General features: G+C 40.4%; 1 protein-coding gene across 1 annotated transcript in view; it reads left to right on the top strand.

Annotated features, from left to right (window-relative positions):
- LOC127653720 (arf-GAP with GTPase, ANK repeat and PH domain-containing protein 1-like) overlaps positions 1-20,750 on the top strand; it is a 170,599-nt gene that overhangs the window by 61,384 nt on the left and 88,465 nt on the right. The window contains exons 6-9 of the mRNA XM_052140515.1: positions 2,151-2,292; positions 4,511-4,645; positions 17,155-17,282; positions 19,264-19,419. Of these exons, the coding sequence (XP_051996475.1) occupies positions 2,151-2,292; positions 4,511-4,645; positions 17,155-17,282; positions 19,264-19,419 (561 nt within the window). The remainder of the gene's footprint in view (positions 1-2,150; positions 2,293-4,510; positions 4,646-17,154; positions 17,283-19,263; positions 19,420-20,750) is intronic.

Raw genomic sequence — 20,750 nt, 5'->3', positions numbered from 1 at the left:
GTGATGAGCTGTAACACTATATTAGTTTTGTGTTTCAGAGGAGGCGGCTGGAAACAATGATGTAATCTGATTCACACGAGGTTGATTTAGACAAACTGATTCCCAGCGTTCGTCATCAAATGCACAGGATGTCCCATGAAGCCTCTTTCTCATTAAGAAAAAAATCAAATAAGACAATAATTAAAAGAAGATATGTTGTTAGAACAGGGCTCCTACGGTCATTGAACATCTGGAAATATCAGGGACTTCAAAAGTCATGAAAGTGAATTCAATCGGGGGTTTCAAACGTTTTAATGCTTAGGACTCCCAAATATAATGTTCCCCGTCTGAGGGACCCTCTCCTAACATTTCAGGACAGCAATACATTTTCACATAGAATATTATCATTAGACTATAGACAAAAGAAAAGATGATTAACTGCAATATTTACTTTATTCATTTGAAAGCGTGTCTGTTGTGCCCCTTTAAGAGTAATGCTAGATGTAATGTACAAACTGAATTATTTCCAGGAACCCCTAGTACCCCCTTGTGCCCCCAGTTTCAAAACACCTGGACTAAATGATTCATTAGCGAGATAGTCTGCATCAAAATCATTTTAACCCTAGAACACACACATATTAGTCATTTTGGACACATTTCTGTTTTGATGTACCTCTCCAGGTGTTCCTCCATTAAAGTGTCTTCTGTCATGTGAACATTGAGTGGAATGTTTTTTAAATGATAAGAGAAGTTGCACCACTACCTCTATGGATGCATATGTGGGTCCTATTTATCCCATACGTGTTTCCTGTGAGATCCAATGCATTTAACACGGGCATTAGTTGAGTAATAAATTGATTGTTTTCAGTTTCTATTTATTATGCAATTAAATATATGGTTCACGTTTATATTTAAGTATAGAGAGTAGTCAATCAGCCAATGCATATTCTTTTTTTTAGTTTATCCCCATTTTTTCCAATTTTGGAATGCCCAATTCCCACTACTTAGTAGGTCCTCGTGGTGGGGCGGTTACTCGCCTCAATGCGGGTGGTGGAGGACGAGTCTCAGTCGCCTCCGCTTCTGAGACCGTCAATCGGCGCATCTGATCACGTGACTCGTTGTGCATGACACCGCGGAGACTCACAGCATGTGGAGGCTCATGATACTCTCCACGATCCACACACAACTCACCACACGCCCCATTGAGAGAACCACTAATCACCACCACGAGGAGGTTACCCCATGTGACTCTACCCTCCCTAGCAACCAGGCCAATTTGGTTGCTTAGGAGACCTGGCCTGGATTCAAACTTGTGACTCCAGCTCTGATAGAATCAGCCATTGCTTTTATCCAAAGTACTTGACATTAAATCGTATTACAGGGAAAGTCCTCATGGAGCGACCTTAATGTGGTTGAACCGGACACTTCTTTATTAGCATGCCTAACCACTCCAAACAACAGATATATGCTACAGTACACACAGTAATATAGAGTATCCTCTTTGATATTTCTGTTATACAGACGCCCCAGAAACTCCTGCTCTATTTTTAATGTGTCTGAATCTCTTCAGAATTGAATAATAGATATACCAACTACTAAAAAATGAAATTACTAAGAAAATTATCATTAGAGTTAATTTACTTAAAAATATATAGCTGCAAGCAGCAATTAATGGGGTTCAAGTATTTAAGGCCTTTAAGTACATATGCAACAGATGTTTAGGATTAATTAGACTGCTAGCAGCTGAAACAATGATCGAGTGCCTTCATTCTCAGATACATCACATTAGGTAGCGCAGAGTTTAAGTAAAAGTGGCTGTGCCTGCTACGTGCATTTGCGATGATGAATCGCAAGTTAAAACATTTTGTTGATAATTACTGATATTGGGGCTCCAGAGAAGGTCTCCGAATGGGCTTGGTTCCGATTGGACAAACAGCCTTGGACTAGTACGTTTTTATTTTTTTAGAAACTCTTCAAAATGGCGGGAAAACGAGTGGGCGGGGCTAATATTTGACAGGGGACCAAACAGGAAGTTCACAGTTTTTTCTAGCCCCTACAGTTCAAAAGTTATGGCCCAGAATGTGAAATAGAATAATAGTGGAAGTTCATTGGTCAAACGCTGTGGCATGCTACAATAACGTTTTTCTCTTTCTCTCTCTTGTTTCTCTCAGTTTGCGTTGTGGGTGGATGCGGTCATCTTTGTGTTCAGTCTGGAGGATGAGATCAGTTTTCAGACGGTCTATCACTATTATAGTCGTATGGCCAACTACCGCAACACAGCCGAAGTGCCCCTGGTGCTTGTGGGAACTCAGGGTGAGTGCGGGCACAACGTGGGCATCCACCAGATATATCATATTACAACAAGTCCAAACTCAAAGTTCTCCGTCCAAGGACATATTCTCCATTGGTGTGGCTACAGTATAAAAGAGCACTGATTGGACCAGTGAGCGAGTTCTGGGTGTGCCAAGGGAAAAACAGGGTGTGCAAGAAGTCTTTATTAGTATTTAGGGATGAGGTACAGGGAGCTTTGCTTCATTTGTTCTATTCATTATTGAGCCGACATGAATAAAGGATAACATGTCTATCTATATGTATCAGATGTTTATCTTCACATCAGTGCACCCCTACTAAAAGCGTCAATCAAAATACAATTTTTAGAAATGGTCAGTTCATGTGGCACACCCTGGCACGCCCGTGGCTATGCCACTGGTTTGGACACTTTATACAGTTTCTTAAACTGTTTCAATAGATATTATTATTTATTAATCAGATTTTAAGAGTCACATTCACCTTAGATGCACGTGTGTTTAGTGTAGATTTCCTGGAGGATTTAGACGGAGCCCACAGACTAAAAAAGGACTTTAAAGTTTAGCTTTATCACTTTAGCGAGTGCCTCAGGAACATAATGACATATTATTCTGCTGTTGAGATTGCTTGTATTTTATATTTACTTGCTCAGCCTGCTCTATTTGCTGAACAGTCCTTTATCAACCCAATATATATTTGCCTTGGATTAGTTGTGAGAGGTCCAAAACATGCTTTAAGTGAATTGTATTGATCTTTTTATACCGTGTGAAATTAGATATATATAGTAAGGTTAAAGTAAGGCATTACAAAACAAATCTAGTCTTTTATACTATTTGTGTTTTGAGTATATGACCACTAGAGGGTGCTGCACTCTAGGCAATGGAGGTCTACAAGCACAACATCCACTCATTCACTTACAGCTGAAGTCAGACGTTTACATACACTTAGTTTGAAGTCATTAAAACTAATTTTTAACCACGTCACATATTTCATATTAGCAGACTATAGTTTCAGCGAGTCGTTTAGGACATCTACTTTGTGCATGACACAAGTAATGTTTCCATCAATTGTTTACAGACCGATTGTTTCACTTTTAATTGACTATATCACAATTCCAGCGGGTCAGAAGTTTACACACACTAAGTTAACTGTGTCTTTAATCAGCTTGGAAAATTCCAGAAGATGATGTCAAGCCTAATGTAGCTTCTTGCTAATTGGAGTCAATTGGAGGTGTACCTGTGGATGTATTTTAAGGCCTACCTTCAAACTCAGTGTCTCTTTGTTTGACATCATGGGAACATCAAAATAAATCATCCAAGACCTCAGAAAAACAAGTGTGGACCTCCACAAGTCTGGTTCATCCTTGGGAGCAATTTCCAAACACCTGAAGGTGTCACGTTCATCTGTACAAACAATAGTACACAAGTATAAACACCATGTGACCACACAGTCATCACACCGCTCAGGAAGGAGACGCATTCTGTCTCCTAGAGATGAACGTAGTTTGTGTGAAAAGTGCAAATCAATCCCAGAACAACAGCAAAGGACCTTGTGAAGATGCTGGAGGAAACAGGTGGACGAGTATCTAGATCCACAGCAAAACCAGTCCTATATGGACATCACCTGAAAGGTGCTCAGCAAGGAAGAAGCCGCTGCTCCAAAACCACCATAATAAAGCCAGACTACAGTTTGCAAGTGCACATGGGGACAAAGATCTGACTTCTGGAGAAATGTCCTCTGATCTGATGAAACATCGTTATGTTTGGAGGGAAAAGTGTGAAACACCATCCTATCCGTGAAGCATGGGATTGGCAGCATCAATGTTTGACCCAAGTTAAACAATTTAAAGGCAATGATACCAAATACTAACAAAGTGTCTGTAAACTTCTGACCCACTGGGAATGTGATGAAAGGAATAAAAGCTGAAATAATCGACTATTATTCTGACATTTCACATTCTTTAAATAAAGAAGTGATCCGAACTGACCTAAGACAGGGAATATTTTCTACCATTAAATGTCCGGAAGTGTGAAAAACAGAGTTTAAATCTATATGGCTGCGGTGTTTGTAAATGTCTGACTTCAGCAGTATTGCCCTTGGTCTTAATGTCTAAAGTGTTCATGAGATAATTGGATAATCTTAAAGCCTCTCACTTTTGGTATAACGACTTCTTAATGGATTTATTATGAGTTGTAAATCTTTGTCTCATCCTGACTGTCCATAGACGCCATAAGTGCAGCTAACCCTCGTGTCATCGATGACACGCGTGCTCGCAAACTGTCCAATGACCTGAAGAGGTGCACCTATTACGAGACCTGTGCCACCTACGGCCTCAACGTGGAACGGGTCTTCCAGGACGGTGAGTCTCTTTAAACTGAGCCCTAAAATAATAGTTTCCATGTAAACAGATTTGTGCTATTAACAAAGAGTTGGAGGAGTGAACGGAGCTTAAGCTGTTGTGCATTACATTAGATATTTACTGCTAAAGTTGTTTAATGAAAGTTCAGGAATTCACATCTGTGAGCAGATTCACTGCAGCACTGGTCATAACAGAGCATGCCTACATTACCAGTACCTACACATTACGTGGGTTACCGCATAAAGAACAGGAGGCAGAGAGTACAAGGTGACTTTGCTGTGGAATAGCCGACCCAATCTGGCTTAATCAGCTCTTAATTACAGGCTAAATGGCCCATCTCGCCTTCCACACTTCTTCTCTCTACGCTCTTCAGCCTCGTGCGGCTCTGTGTAGTGTGTCATATAGAGCTCGGCGTGCTGCGAGCCGGATTGTGGACGCTTTGAGGAAGCTAATAAAGCTTCATTGTCTGTTTCATGAGGAGTGTTGCACGCTTGCTCGCTTAACTCTTGTTGTAAACACTGAAGAAATATTGCTGGACAGATACAGGGAGGAAATGATGTGTGGGTGCAGATCAGCAGTCTTTGAGGTCTCCACTAGGGGGTGCAAGATGTTTAGAAATGAGCCATTTCATCTTTGTAGAAGCAGCTGTTGGTGTGGGCTTGATTGATTTAGTGTGTTTTTTCCTCTCAGGATTGGTGTCAAATACACATTTATATTGTTATAAATCAGCTCATCTGATGTCATCTCTGTTCTGATGTTTAACAGCCCATTATAAGTGTAATGATGGGATGATGATCAGTGCTAAGATGTGTTGTTTTTCTTCCCAACATTGCTGTAATGTTAAGACGGATGGTTGATTCAAAGAAAACAATAGTTCACACCCTGAGTTAATTGCGTACACCTCAGGATGTGAATTAAGTTTCAATAATTCATGGATCGGAGTTCTCTTACCGCCGTTACACCAGGAGGGCCTTATGATCGTCATGATGCACATATGTACGTTATCACGGATACCATCATAACAATGCCATTATGTAAAAAGTTACACAATTAAAGTGAATCTGTGAGACCGGCCGCTCATACACTGAAAACACCTCAACGTGTGTGTGTGTGTGTGTGTGTGTGTGTGTGTGTGTGTGTGCGCGAGTGTGTGTGTGTGTGTGCGCGCGCGCGCGAGTGTGTGTGTGTGTGTGTGCGCGCGCGCGCGAGTGTGTGTGTGTGTGTGCGCGCGCGCGCGACTGTGTGTGTGTGTGTGCGCGCGAGTGTGTGTGTGCGCGCGAGTGTGTGTGTGTGCGCGCGAGTGTGTGTGGGGTAGTGAGTGTGTGAGCGAGTGTTTGTGTGTGTGTGTGTGTGTGTGTGCGTGCGCGCGCGCGCACGTGTGTGTATATTTGTGTTGCAACGGTATGAAATTTACACGGTATGATAACCGTCTCAGAAAATATCACAGTGTACGGTTGTGGTATGGGGGGCGTGGTCGTGTGTGTGGGAGAGAGAGAGCGGTAAGGCTCCATACCTCCGCCCCCCGTTACACAATTATTATTATTATTGAAAACAGAAGGGATATTTTATTTATTTATTTATTTATATTTATTATAATTGAAACTTGAAACCATTTTTTAAATAGAAGTATGTGTAAAAAAAAAAGTCTCCCTTTTGAAAATAAAATAAATAGAAAAAATAAGAAAGCTAACAGAATTATAAACATGATAAAAATAGCATGTAACTATAACATGTTATATAACTAAACATATTAGTGTTACATGAACTACTAAATGAAAAATAACATCAGCTGTGTGAGCTTTTGAAGTAATATCTGATAATTATTAATAATTAATATATACTAATATAATCAACTGGTTTTGCTTTAGGACAGATTTTACATTGTACATCAAGTGTGGACCTGCCGTAGATTAAACATAACCTGTATTTAATGTATCCTGGGTCGCATTTCCTTTTATGTTGTTTTGTTCATGGTTTCCAGTATAAGGACATGCATCATGTGACATTATTAGTGTTGTTGACGTCAGAATCTGCAGGAAGTTTCTCACCCTTTTAAAAATTGAAGAGCATATTTACTTATATGAGCCCATTATTATACCGTTTGTTACCTAATATTAAATATTTATACACATATTACACAGAAGGAAACATTACCATGGTTAGGTCAGTGTGCTAGTCTTAATTAATATTAATAAATTACAGTATTTATGAAAAATAAATACTAGCTGAAACACATCTTGAAACTTTAAACTGCCACTGTTGATATAAATGAGGTCTAATAGAAACTTTAACCAAATATAATCCTGACACAGTCTAGTAAAGGTGATGATGTATAATATATAATAGTGCAGTGCTGTTGGGCATGTCGGTCATTGGGAAGTTTGACTTCCTCCATAACGCTTTAAACTAAGAAAAGTCTCACTGGGATTGTAATTGGGCACATCAGTGACTGCAGACGAGGAGGACCGGAGACGCACGTACAGGTGAGATTCTTCGTCCGATTGCGGGTTTTATTCCAATACCGTAGAAAAGCAAACGTACATGGTGTGAAAACCGTCAAATAACACGTAACGTTGTGCCTAAAAACAGTACCAATAAATACTGTTGCTTTGTACAGGTGTGTCGATGCGGTTACAGTTATTGTATATTATAATTTAATCATAGTCTAGAACGTCTGTTTTTATATAAAGTGTTCAAATGTTTATTATGATGTATTAATATATATGAGACTTATTTGTTCATTGTGAAAAGTCATCTTTTGGTTTGGAAGCACAGAGTTAAAATATTCGGCCAGGCTGATTAATCGAACAATATTCATTTGGGCATTTTGAGATGATGGCATTGATTGGCATTGATTGGCATCGATTGGCACTGATTGGCTGGTTCTCAGAAGCGGTTCGTTAATTTTGCTCTCTTTACATTATAAAGGTATATACAGTATCAGCATTACACCGCCACCCTGCTCTCTAGATTGCTCTCTATGTAGGCCATTAAGAAGCCCATATCAGTGCACCACTAATTACTGTGTGTGTGTGTGTGTGTGTGTGTGTGTGTGTGTGTGTGTGTGTGTGTGTGTGTGTATTTGCACATGCGTGTGTCAGTGTGTGTGTGATTGGGTGGCAGATGCAGGCAAGCTGAACGTTCAGTCCTCAGCAGTGAGATTTACACTCCAAACGCTCAGCCATTATCTTCTTAATTATGACAATGTGGGCTGCTGTAATTTAACTGTGTGTGTGAGTGTGTGCATGAGTGTGTGCGCGCACGCACACGCGAGTGTGTGTGAGAGTTTGTGTGGATGTCAGAAAATGTGTGTGTGTGTGTGCGCGTGTGTGTGTGTGTGAGAGATTTTGTGTTTGTCCAGGTGTGCGTGTGTACATGTGCGTGAGTGCGTGTGCGCGAGTGCGTGTGCGCGAGTGTACGGGTGTGGGTGTGTGTGAGTGGGTGTGTGTGAGTGAGAGAGTGTGTGTGTGTGTGTGTACGGGTGTGTGTATGTGTGTGTGTGTGTGCGTGCGGGGTGTGTGTGTGTGTGTGTGTGTGTGTGTGTGAGAGAGTGTGTGTGTGTACGGGTGTGTGTGTGTGTGTGTGTACGGGTATGTGTGTGTGTACGGGCGTGTGTAGGTGTGTGTGAGTGTGTGTGTGTGAGTGAGAGAGTGTGTGTGAGTGAGAGAGTGTGTGTGTGTGTGTGTACGGTGTGTGTGTGTGTGTGTGTGCGTGCGGGTGTGTGTGTGTGTACGGGTGTGTGTGTGTGAGAGAGTGTGTGTGTGTACGGGGGTGTGTGTGTGTGTGTGTACGGGTATGTGTGTGTGTACGGGCGTGTGTGTGTGTGTGTGTGTGTGTGTGTGCGGGTGTGTGTGTGTGAGAGAGAGTGTGTGTGTACGGGGGTGTGTGTGTGTGTGTGCGTACGGGTGTGTGTGTGTGTGTGTGTGTGTGTGTGTGTGAGCAGTGTGTGTGTGTGTGTGTGTGTGTGTGTTTGTGTAAGCAGTGGGTGTAGCTCATCAGCAGGAGTAAACGAGTGCAAGGCTAAATTCCTGATCATTACTGACGCTGTCTTCTCGCATCTCTCATATCATTATCCTCAATTAATCATGCATTCTAATTATCCACTGTAGTAGAATTTATTGATGTGCACCAAAATGATTATTTTAATGTTTTGTGTGTTGTATTGATATCTTAAAACTGCCCAGAAGTGTGTTTTGTGTGTGTGTTTACGTGCGCTCATGTGTCAGGCGCACTCACACACACTTTTGTTTGCCTGATTTGGGCCCATTCTTGCATCCAGTCAGCGCACGAGCCGTCGATGCCACACGTGACCATAATTAAACTCAAACATCGACTCGCTGATTTTCAGTCTGTCACTGGATTAAATCTCCTCATTAGAAACACTATCGATATCTTAAATCAGTTTGTGTGCATAATCTTATTATTCTTATTTTTTAATTAAATCATTTATTTTATTTTAGCATAGTTGTTCTATTGCATTATTTTCAACTTTTTGTAAAATGATAATTTATGAAAATTATTTTAATTATTTTTATTGAACGGGGAACATAAAATGTAAAAATTAATATAAAAATAAATAAATAAAACAGCATAAAATCACAAGTAAAGATATGCATGAGATGAACAGTCATTAATCACTCTCAAATCAAATGAATAATAAAGTATTTAAATTAAACATGCTGATGACATCGAACCACATTGGCACATCTTATTTTTATGCAAAACTGCAACTCGTTTGCTTGATTCTCAGTTGTTTTGATAAAACAGTAAATGATAAATATTGTTTCATACGTAACTATTATTTAAATGTGTTTTGCAACATGCCATGATTGTAAACATCACATTCATTTCTCTTAAAGCGGTTCTGCTCTGTTCGTTCTCTCCATTGATTTGAGGAAGAGTTTTAATGAAAGTGCAGTTAATCAGGAAAATATGAATATATGTTTAACCGCATCGCTCCATTGATTGGTGCATGTTTGATGATCCCGAGTTACTTTCTGTCACAATCAGTTATTACTTTCTCAAATGCATAATTCCTGATGGAATAAGAGTCCAAACGCGCAGTACAAGTTTGCCCCATGTTTAAGAGCACGGCTCGGGCATCGCCTTTTGCCTCTAATAAATGATAATAGTCTTCAGTTGAGCAGTAATATAATGACCTGAACTGCCATTAATCAATCAGTCCTGAGAGTTGCATTGGGTTCCCGGAATCATAGAGATGCCAAAACGCAAATAACAAGAACATTAACCATTAAAAATAATTGGTGCAGTAGTTATCTGCATTAGATTTATGTAAGAAAGTGTTTACGAGATGGCCAGTGGAGGAATAAAGAGAGGCAATTTGTTCGGCTGGGGTCAGTCGAGGGTTTGCCCCAGTGGATCTTGTGTCTGTGCTTATTTATGTGTGTGTGTGTGTGTGTGTGTGTGTGTTTGTGCATTTGTCCACGACTCTGAGCATACATGGCGTGGGTGCGTGTGTGTGTCAGCGGTTGTTTAGTGTGGGGGTCCTGACAGCTCCCCAGCCTGCGTCCATCAGCGTGCTAATTTAATTATCCTAATTACCCCCTCCCCATCCCTCCACTCGCTCTAGCTGGCTTGTCACAATGTCAGAGTGAGGATGTAGAGCTTTGTTAGCACACATTAACAGCTAACGAGGTCTGCTGTGCACTTCCCCTCTCTCTATATTTGTGTGTTTCTCATTGGGTGCTGTGATTTGAGCATCACTGTTCAAGGTTAATTACTTAAGTTGTTGTCGCAGCTCAGGCACCAAAGCAAATGTAGAATAACCTCTCACCCACAGCTGTAAACACCACAGACATTGAGGAGGACAACATCCCCCTAGTGTTCAGTGTTGCCGATATGTGTCCCCAAATCCTTGATATGTGGAATCGTCCCAGCTCAGGAATATTAAAAGAATCTGTTAGTTCCTTAAAGGGACAGTACCCTCATTTACTCACCCTCACTCCATCCCAGATGTGTGTGACTTACTTTCTTCTGCAGAACACAAATGAAGATTTATAGAAGAATATTTCAGCTCTGTAGCTCCATACAATGCAAGTGAATGGTGACCAGAACTTTGAAGCTCAAAATATCACATAAAGGCAGCATAAAAATAATCCATAAGACTCCAGTGGTTTAATCCATGTCTTCAGAAGAGATATGATAGGTGTGGGTGAGAAACAGATCAATGTTTAATTCATTTTTTTACCCTAAATCTCTACTTTCACTTTCACTTCCACATTGTCCTTCTTTTGTTTATTGGTGATTCACATTTTTATTGCATATCGCCACCTACTGATCAGGGCTGATCGCTAAAAAGGACTTATTGATCTGTTTCTCACATTCTCACTTGCATGTGGTGTGTAAACGATTCTGTGTGTGTGTGTGTGTGTGTGTGTGTGTGTGTGTGTGTGTGTGTGTGTGTGTGTGTGTCCTTTATAGCTAATAGTCTGATGACAAGAATCCTGGCGAGTGCTTCATCTGCTCTCCCTCCAACTCATTAGCTAATATTTATAGCACAATGCTGCTAACCGCTCTGACAGCAGCCTAATTAACACACCTGTGTCTTTATATAGTCCAGCTTACCTGTTCTTTCTGTGTTCTGTGTGGTCTCTCTTGCTCGTTTCTCTCTGGTATGGAGAGGATAAAGGTCAGTCTGTTGTATCCGCACAGTGTTTAGAAGAGAGGTCACGACCTGTGTGATGCGGTCGGGGGGTCCTGGTCTACCAATTGTGATATCTGTGAAATTTCACGACACACGATACCGATTTTAATGCATTAGCAAGACTCAAAAGTAAACAATCAACAAGCAAACATATTTATTTATTTATTAGATAATACTTATATAAACGTGTCATTGACAATTCAGACTGATATGCACTTAAGAAAAACAATATTATTAATAATATAAACCTTCCTAAAAAAAAACACTCCCAAAGCAATGCAACATTAATGAAAAAATAATGCAATAAAAATACAAATTTCTTGCAGAAAATGATAAAGCCGAATTATTGTGGAGTGCATCTTTTGGGTTTTATAATATTCTTTTGTTTGCTGGTTTGAGGAAGCTGCTTACTGACTGATCCGCGAATATACACAATGTAGCTGTCTCTACGCTAGCTGATTTATCCAATGATTTTCAGGCGCTAGCTTCATTAACATAATCACGGCGTGGCAGTGGGAGACAGAGCGACCATTAGCATCTCTCCGCGAACTGCCAAACCTTATGTGTGACCTTGCCCAACACTTCCGGCGCTTAATATTCTTTCTGTGTGGAACCAGAAACTGCAGGTGCTGCCGCAAAACACGTCTGTCTCTATGTTCACGTTTTGCACGGAGGCGGTGCTCTTGCTCTTATTTCTGTGAGCTTCGGTTTGATTTGCTGCGAGAATGTGGAGTGACAGTGAAGCGTTGAGAAAAGTCAAAGGCAGTCTTTAAGTGTGACCCCTTCCCTTGGTTTTTAATCGGTATTTGTGGCTCACTGACTAGGAGGGCAAGATTAGCGAAAACAGTCATTAGGTTTGACGACCCCCACCCAATTCGAGTTTTGAGTTAGAGCCGGATTAACCCGCTTTCAGGTGTCCAAGTAAACATAGACATTAGGTTGAATTTCCTTTAACCAAAAACGTTCTGTGTTCACCGAAATTTGAAACATTTATGCATTTGGCAGACGCTTTTATCCAAAGCGACTTACAGAGCACTTATTACAGGGACAATCCCCCCGGAGCAACCTGGAGTTAAGTGTCTTACTCAAGGACACAATGGTGGTGACTGTGGGGATCAAACCAGTGACCTTCTGATTACCAGTTATGTGCTTTTGCCCAATACGCCACCACCACCTCAGTAACACTGCCCCCAGTGGCCAAAGTAATTGTTGTTGGACATATGGGCATGTGTGAGCTCCATTTTACGGGTGTAATGTACACGTAGGGTGGGCCAGATGTGAGTTGTTTTCAGCTGTTCAGGCTATACCCCCCATATGTGTCCCCAAATCCTTGATATGTGGAATCATCCCAGCTCAGGAACATTAAAAGTATCTGTTAATCCCTTAAAGGGACAGTACCCCCAAAAATGAAATTTCTCTCATCATTTACTCACCCTCACGTCATCCCAGATGTGTGACTTTCTTTCTTCTGCAGAACACGACTATAGAAATTTAGAAGAATATTTCAGCTCTGTAGGTCCATACAATGCAAGTGAATGGTGACCAGAACTTTGTAGCTCAAAATATCACATAAAGGCAGCATAAAAGTAATCCATTCATCTCCAGTGCTTTAATCCATGTCTTCAGAAGTGATATGATAGGTGTGAGTGAGAAAAGTCATTTTATTACCCTAAATCTCCACTTTCACTTTCACTTCCACATTCTTCTTCTTTTGTTTATTGGTGATTCACATTTTTATTGCATATCGCCACCTACTGATCAGGGCTGATCACTAAAAAAGGACTTATTGATCTGATAAGCCATCAGTGGAGTTAAAATTAAAAGTTAGAGGGTAAAAGCAACTCTGTCAACGAGATTCCATACTGGTTTCAGCATGTGATCCGAACCCGGGTCTCCCATATGCTTCCAAAGTAAACATGCTGGAGCTGTCTGACAGGACATCCCGCTTGTCAGTGTCGGCATAATGTGCCATAGGTGCTGGAACTCTCGGAAACAACACGCCGAGTTCCCTCCGAATCATATTAGACAAATAAGGTTGTCTGAGATGAGAACAACAATTTCTGCAGAATGTAAAGATAACAACTGACATATTTGATAGGCAAGTTATTATTAGTGGCTTTAGTTTCAGTAAATGCTGAGCGAAAGAGTCGCTTCATCCGTGTGACTGGTCCTGCGCTCTGGTACTGCCTCTCTGTAGTGTTCAGGACACTCGTCATAAATCTGATCAAAGGGGAAGCGTTTCCGCAGAATAAATGGCTGCCTCTCACAGGGGAGCCAAGATTGATAGTCAAAGTTAAATTGTATTAGCCGTGCAGTTTAAATATTGAACCCAGGCTTATCATAACTGCTCTTAACACTTAAAGTAAAATACAGCGGGGATGGCTGGATCTGTGGACATATATCTCTCACAACTTCCATGCTCCTACACTGGTACTGTCCAATAAGACTGAAATGACTTATTGCAAATGTTCATTATTAAGCACTCTTGCAAAGACTCTGGGTTACAGGAGTTGCTGCATTAGTGAACACTACTGTGAGTGTGTGAGCTGCAAATCTAGAAAACAGCCTTCAGGGTTGTTATACAGAAGTTTTGAAGTCTTTATTTAGGGTCATTTTTGTGAGTTCTCACTCTAAGGGCCCTATTTTAAGAGCATTAAGTGCTAAGTGCAGCACTATGTGATATACCTTGTGCACAACGTTTGTGAGCAGATTGTGAGTTCAAGTACCTCGGGGTCTTGTTCACGAGTGAGGGGACAATGGAGCGGGAGGTTGGCCGGAGAATCAGGGCGGCGGGGGCAGTATTGCACTCGCTCTATTGCACCTTGTCACGAAAAGAGAGCCGGAAGGCAAAGCTCTCGATCTACCGGTCAATTTTTGTTCCTACCCTCACCTATGGTAACCTCCCCATGGTGGTGATTAGTGGTTCTCTCAATGGGGCGTGTGCGCCGATTGACGGTCTCAGAAGCGGAGGCAACTGACACTCGTCCTCCACCACCCGGATTGAGGCGAGTAACCGCCCCACCACGAGGACCTACTAAGTAGTGTGAATTGGGCGTTCCAAATTGGGAGAAAAGGTGATTAAAGAAAATAAATAAATAAAAAGAAAATAGAAGAAAACATAAAAATATTTCTAAATTAAAATTACATTTCAAACTAAGCGAAAATATAATAATAAATAACAAAAACTAAGTGGTCAGAAAAGTTGTATATAACCAACCACCTCCCCAAATCCAAACATTTCTGAATTCGGCCCCTTTTACAAACGTAAAAATCACTTGTGAAATGAATTAGATCATAAATACTAGGGATGTCCCGATACTGGTATTGCAATCGGGTTTGATACCGCACTCATGTACTTGTGCACTCATGCTTGTAAAAATGCCCCGATACCACAAACCGATACAAATGTCGTTACGTAAACATTCAGCCCACAAATTAAAATCCCGTCATGCTCTGTGAGATTATTTAACAGCAAAAGCTGCGATTTAATGTGATGAATATCTAGTTTGCATGTGCAGCGTTTTAAATGTGAGTTCTTGTGAATGTGTGGAGCCGGTGCTCATCCCGTTCAGAGATCATTGACTCATAAACGGAAAACACCATCATGAACATCACGAACTCAATTCACTTTTTAGTGCCAGACACATGCAGACTATATTTATTTAATATATAGCAGCCTTTTACGCTTTAATAATCACTTTGAGTCATGTAGTGACCGGCCCAACCCAGAGTGGGAGGCTTCTGTCATGAGGTCAGAGCTGGTTGGTCATAACAACACAGAAACACTTCAAAATAAAAGCTCTGTAAAATAAAAGCTCAATTTAATTACGGGAAAAATAAGTAGGACAGAAATAGATCACTACTGGATAGTTATGTAATATTCACTGTTATACTAGTAATAATAATAATAAATCAATAGTCATTTTAGTATATTTTAGCAATATCTCACACCTGTTATGGTCGATTATGCAGCACTTTGATTGACAAAAATAACTCCAATGTTGTATTTTGGATTGTGCTGTATATAAGGACTTCATTTGATAAAAATAAAAACAATTCATTGTTATACTTTCATTTGATTAAAGTTTTCATTGTTTTTTTAAAAACCATTTTGATTATAAAATTGATATAAATGGTTAATATGGAATTCGGAAAAAATAAAACTGGTATTTGACTCGGTATCGGTGATTTCCAAAAGTATTGCTACTCTTACTCGTGCTCTAAAAAATGGTATCGGGACAATATAATAAATTAAATTGTAAATATAAGCTAATTATAATAATAATTGAAAAATAAACCATGACCTCTAGAAAGTTTAACACAAACGCGATTTTTTTGTCTCATAAAATGGCTACAACTGTGATTTTCAGGGACATAATTAGATTTTCACTCTCTGTATTATATTTTGGACGTGATCTTTATCACCACCTGCTGGTGGAATGTCCAAACTGCAAATGCAGGAACTGAGTTTAGACTTTGTGCTGAGAATAGAGGTGTTCTGAGATGACAATTGCTCAGGAAATTAGCAAATTGTGCTTTGCACCACATTATTACCACCCGATGCACCCACCGTGTGCGGGCATACACCCGCGGCCACCTGTGCTTTGCGCTGGCACTAAAATTGCCTTTAGAATTAGCTGTGCACGCGGTTGTGGCGCATAGCGCGACCACTAAAATAGAGCCCAAAAACTCTTAGTTTAGGTTTAGTTTTGTCTTATAATTCCAGTTTAGCGCTGATGATAACACTGTATGCAGCGTAACCGTCTGTCACAACAGTATTGTTGCTATTTCGCTTTCCTCTCGTTCCTCTCGTCTGTTCCAGATTATCGTTTGTGAACTGAATTAGTTGATTAGGGTGGTGGCGTGTCACAGTGATTTTAAACTTCTGTTGGGCAGCAGATGGGAGTGTAGAGGTTTAGCAGAGGATCATGTCGTCTGCCCTTGGACTGAGCTCGCTCTCACCTGAAGGTAAATGTTTATGACGGAGTCATCATTAAAATTCAGATGTTTAATGGGTCCAATTAAAGCAATGACTTCATTTACAGCAGCATGAGAGCCGGCCCTGTTTATTGGGAGCTGGAGTGATTGAGTTCGGGGCACTTGTACTGTTAACTCCCTCCTGCCTTTGAAAACTCAGGACTGCTGCAGGTTTGGAGCGCTCGGCTCACGGCAAAACAAATCTAAACACAGTTATGTTGACAGGAGTGTTTAACCAGAGAATTTCATTTTGGCTTTGGCAGGTTACAATATAAGAGTTTTGGGGGAAAAGCCCGTCTTACTGTCCTTCTCTATGCCTGTGTGTTTTAAAAGATGTGTGCTTTCAAAAATGAGCTCTTCACCGTAAGCTGCTTCTACATGATGGGATCAATGTCGTTAGACGCGAGATGACAGAGGGGTAGAACGTCTCTTCGCTGGCCAGACACAGATTGCCACAGGGGCCGCCGACCGATCGATAGGGCCGGAGGCGAGCGATTGACCGACGCCGTCCTTTTCCTGCATCGAGGGAAAGAGAAATGAACGAGGGATAATAATGTTGAAAAAATGGCCCTTGGAGGCTGTAAGTGTGGGACAAGTGGCATCCTGTGGAGGAGAGTGATGGGCGAATTAGGGGTGGCCTGGGTTAGCCGTTGCAGTCACTCTCTCCTGAGGGGTAATGAAGTGGACCACTTTACCTCTACAGACGGGACTAGTGCTCAGGTGTAAAGTGGGAAAGATTGAAAAATGCACCATCTCTGTAGTCTCTCTTTTTTGTTCCCTTGTTGCTTTTTCCTATTGACCCCTTGTTTTACCCCTGACCTTTACCTCTCTTTTTTAACTGTGCTCTGTTTGTTTTTGTTTTTTTTAGTGGCTCAGAAAATAGTAGCGACTCGGAAGAAACAGCAGCTGTCTATTGGACCCTGTAAGTCGCTGCCCAACTCACCGAGTCACTCTTCGGTCTGCGCTGCACCTGTGTCCGCAGTGCACATCAGCCAGGTGAGTCACACCTGCAGCTCTCACTGGGGACGGCCGATGACTCGTAATAAAGCCTGTTTTTCACTAAATCAACACAAGACTATTTAATCATTGACAGCACGACAGCACATGGGAATAAACACTATTATTTCTGCCTTCGAGATATATTTGTTTAGCAGAATAAGTTCTCTTATGAAAAGCGTGTAAATATAAAAAATGCCAAAATTGGGGTCTGTGTATCTCAGTGAGTATTGACGCTGACTATCACTCCTGGAGTCGTGAGTTTGAATCCAGGGTGTGCTGAGTGACTCCAGTCAGGTCTCCTTAGCAACCAATTGGGCCGGTTGCTAGGGAGGGTAGAGTCACATGGGGTAACCTCCTCGTGGTGGTGATTAGTGGTTCCCTCAATGGGGCGTGTGGTGAGTTGTGTGTGGATCGTGGAGAGTAGCATGAGTCTCCACATGCTGTGAGTCTCCGCGGTGTCATGCACAATGAGTCACGTGATCAGATGCGCGGATAGACGGTCTCAGAAGCGGAGGCAACTGACACTCGTCCTCCACCACCCGCATTGAGGCGAGTAACCGCCACCACGAGGACCTACTAAGTAGTGGGAATTCCAAATTGGGAGAAAAGGGGTTACAAAAAAATTATATATATATATGTATAAATGGCCATTAGTGACCCGAGATTTGTAACAGTGTTGCAATAAATATTTGTGTTTTCTTAAATCATATTTGAAGCACACTTTCAAAGGAAAATATTTATTTGTTTATTACAAGACAAATATTCATACAAATGACCCTCAATATCATGTTGATTTTCTTGTGAATTATAGGGATGGGACGATGTATCGAATTTCGATATATATCGAACCAAATATAATTAAGAACCATATTGAGGCAACAATCGATATTTCAAAATTTGTAACGTTCTTTTCTGTCCACGTGATCATGAAAGAAATAACCCGTCAAACATCATAATCTTTAGCACTACTGCGCGTTATTCTACACAAAGACCTCGTCCTTTAAGCGCTCGAATTTAGCTTTTAGAAATGTAAGAACTGGAATACCTGGAAAATCATCTTGTATTGATGTAAAGTGCTTGAGATTAAAGCGGAACGTTTCCTCCGTGTAATGTGTGTCCATTATTCATTAAATAATGAAAGTCTGAATAACTTTTCTGTTCTTTACAGTCAGATAACAAAAGAAATATTCATGTTAATCTCACAGCATGAATGTGCTAAAGATGTCGAGAGATTCTTGTTGATGCTGAATCGGAACACTGTAAAGTGCTCATTGAAACTCTTAAAGCGACAGTAACCTTTTTACCATTCTTATACAAATAAATGTAAACTCCATGTTTTTGCTTGTAAATTTTACTCATTATTTCTAACATTGAGAGCTCATGATACATGTTATTTTATATACTATTTAATGATATAATATTAATTATAGAATGTAGTTTTTTTTTTGTTTTTACAGAGTTAAAATGTGATTATAATAATAATGACAAACAATTAGTTAAAATATAATATTCACATTTCTTATAGAGAAACTCTTATCATTTCAACATTGAACTTTATTTTGATGTGTATTTTGCAGAAACATCTGTAATATTTTGTCATTTAAGTGTCATTATATCAAATCGAGATTATATGGAACCGTGAGCCTTGTGTCGCATATTAAACCTAATCGTGAGATAACGTATCGTCCTATCCCTGGTGAATTATCAGTATATCTTATGCATGTACACACACTATACATGCACATTTTGTTACTCAAAGTGGCATTGTTGTTTCAGTGATTGATCTGATTTACATTTGACATTGCTGTTTGATGAAGAAGCATCGTGGAAGTAAACTATAGCAAGTATAACAGTGATGATCGCATCAGCTCTTTGAAACAAGAAACATATGACAGAATATATGATATTTGTAGCAGTGTACACGTGAGCCTTAATTAATAAAGACTCTTTTGAATGTGATTGTTTCTGTGTGTTACAGACCAGTAATGGCGGAGGCAGTTTGAGCGATTACTCCTCTTCCGTGCCATCCACTCCCAGTACCAGTCAGAAGGAATTGCGTATCGATGTGCCCCCAACTGGCAACACCCCTACGCCCGTCCGCAAACAGTCCAAACGACGCTCCAACCTCTTTACGGTCAGTTCATCCTTCCATAGAACAAACGCAATGATTGTAATTATAAAGTTTACATGTGTGCAGTTTTTTAAAGAAAAGTGTGACTCAAGTTAAACGGCTTAAGGGCGATTTATACTTCTGCCTCTTCAGAAATGTAGCTGTGTTGTGTCATTAGTTTCTTATAGGGGTGTGAGAATGGGTGAGAAACTCAATCTTGTTATCATTTATCAAAGTGGGTCTGTTTTGAGGACGTGGGTCACATGACATGGTTCAATTGTTCTGTGACCGTTAAGTCAGACTGACCTAAAACCAACATGGTGCAGGACATGCTGACTTTGTGATAATTAATGATATATTAATCTTACTTCAGTTAAAAAACAAAACAATAAAACTGCAAATATTCATTGTGAACATTGTCTCAAGATGCGGGAGAAGAAAATAAAGTCATATGTAGTTCATGCTGTTATTTAGCACATTATGAAGTGTGCTAGTCCCCTGAGATACGTGGCCAGATTGAGGGAAGAAAAGGGTTAATCCACAATATTACATTTACACCTGTCATACATGCAACCTTAAAGATAAACTTCTCTCTCTCACACACACACACTCACACAGACACACACACACACTATCACACACACACACACACACACACACACACACACACACACTCTCTCACACACACACATACATACACACACTCTCACACACACACACACTCTCTCACACACACACACACTTGTTGTGTTTCCATGTTTTATGGGGACTTTCCATAGACATAATGGTTTTTATACTGTACAAACTTTATATTCTATCCCCTAAACCTAACACACACACACACACACACACACACTCTCTCTCACACACACACACTCTCTCTCTCTCACACACACACACTCACACATGTATGAGATGTTTTAAAATAAGAGCTGAATTCAGAAACTCATTTATTGCATTAATAAAACCTCACAGAATTGTTGATGACTTTGACTTTTTTGTATCTTAATATGAAACATATCCTGTGAGATACAACTCATAAAATCCACAAAATATAAAATATATATAAAATTATTTTGGACTTCTGTTACTGAAGTATGATGTGAAGACATTCCACTCTTGCCTGTGTGAAGTGATTTATTTCCTACCTGCAATGCAGAAAACATGAATAATAAATCATTTGTACAGATATGTTCACATACGCAGTGTTGATGCTAGAATACTTTAATAATACTTTTGAATCCAGAATTGACGCATTGGCCACTACGTGCAGCACACGCTCTGGGTTTGACGCAGAATAGAAATCAAGATTAAAGTTTTAAAGCAGCTGTCATCACTTCCAGTCATTTATTATT

Source organism: Xyrauchen texanus, chromosome 13 (genome assembly GCF_025860055.1).
Source record: "Xyrauchen texanus isolate HMW12.3.18 chromosome 13, RBS_HiC_50CHRs, whole genome shotgun sequence".
Lineage (NCBI taxonomy): Eukaryota > Metazoa > Chordata > Actinopteri > Cypriniformes > Catostomidae > Xyrauchen > Xyrauchen texanus.
Note: the sequence above shows the minus strand (reverse complement) of the source record. Positions and strands in the feature narration are given on the sequence as shown.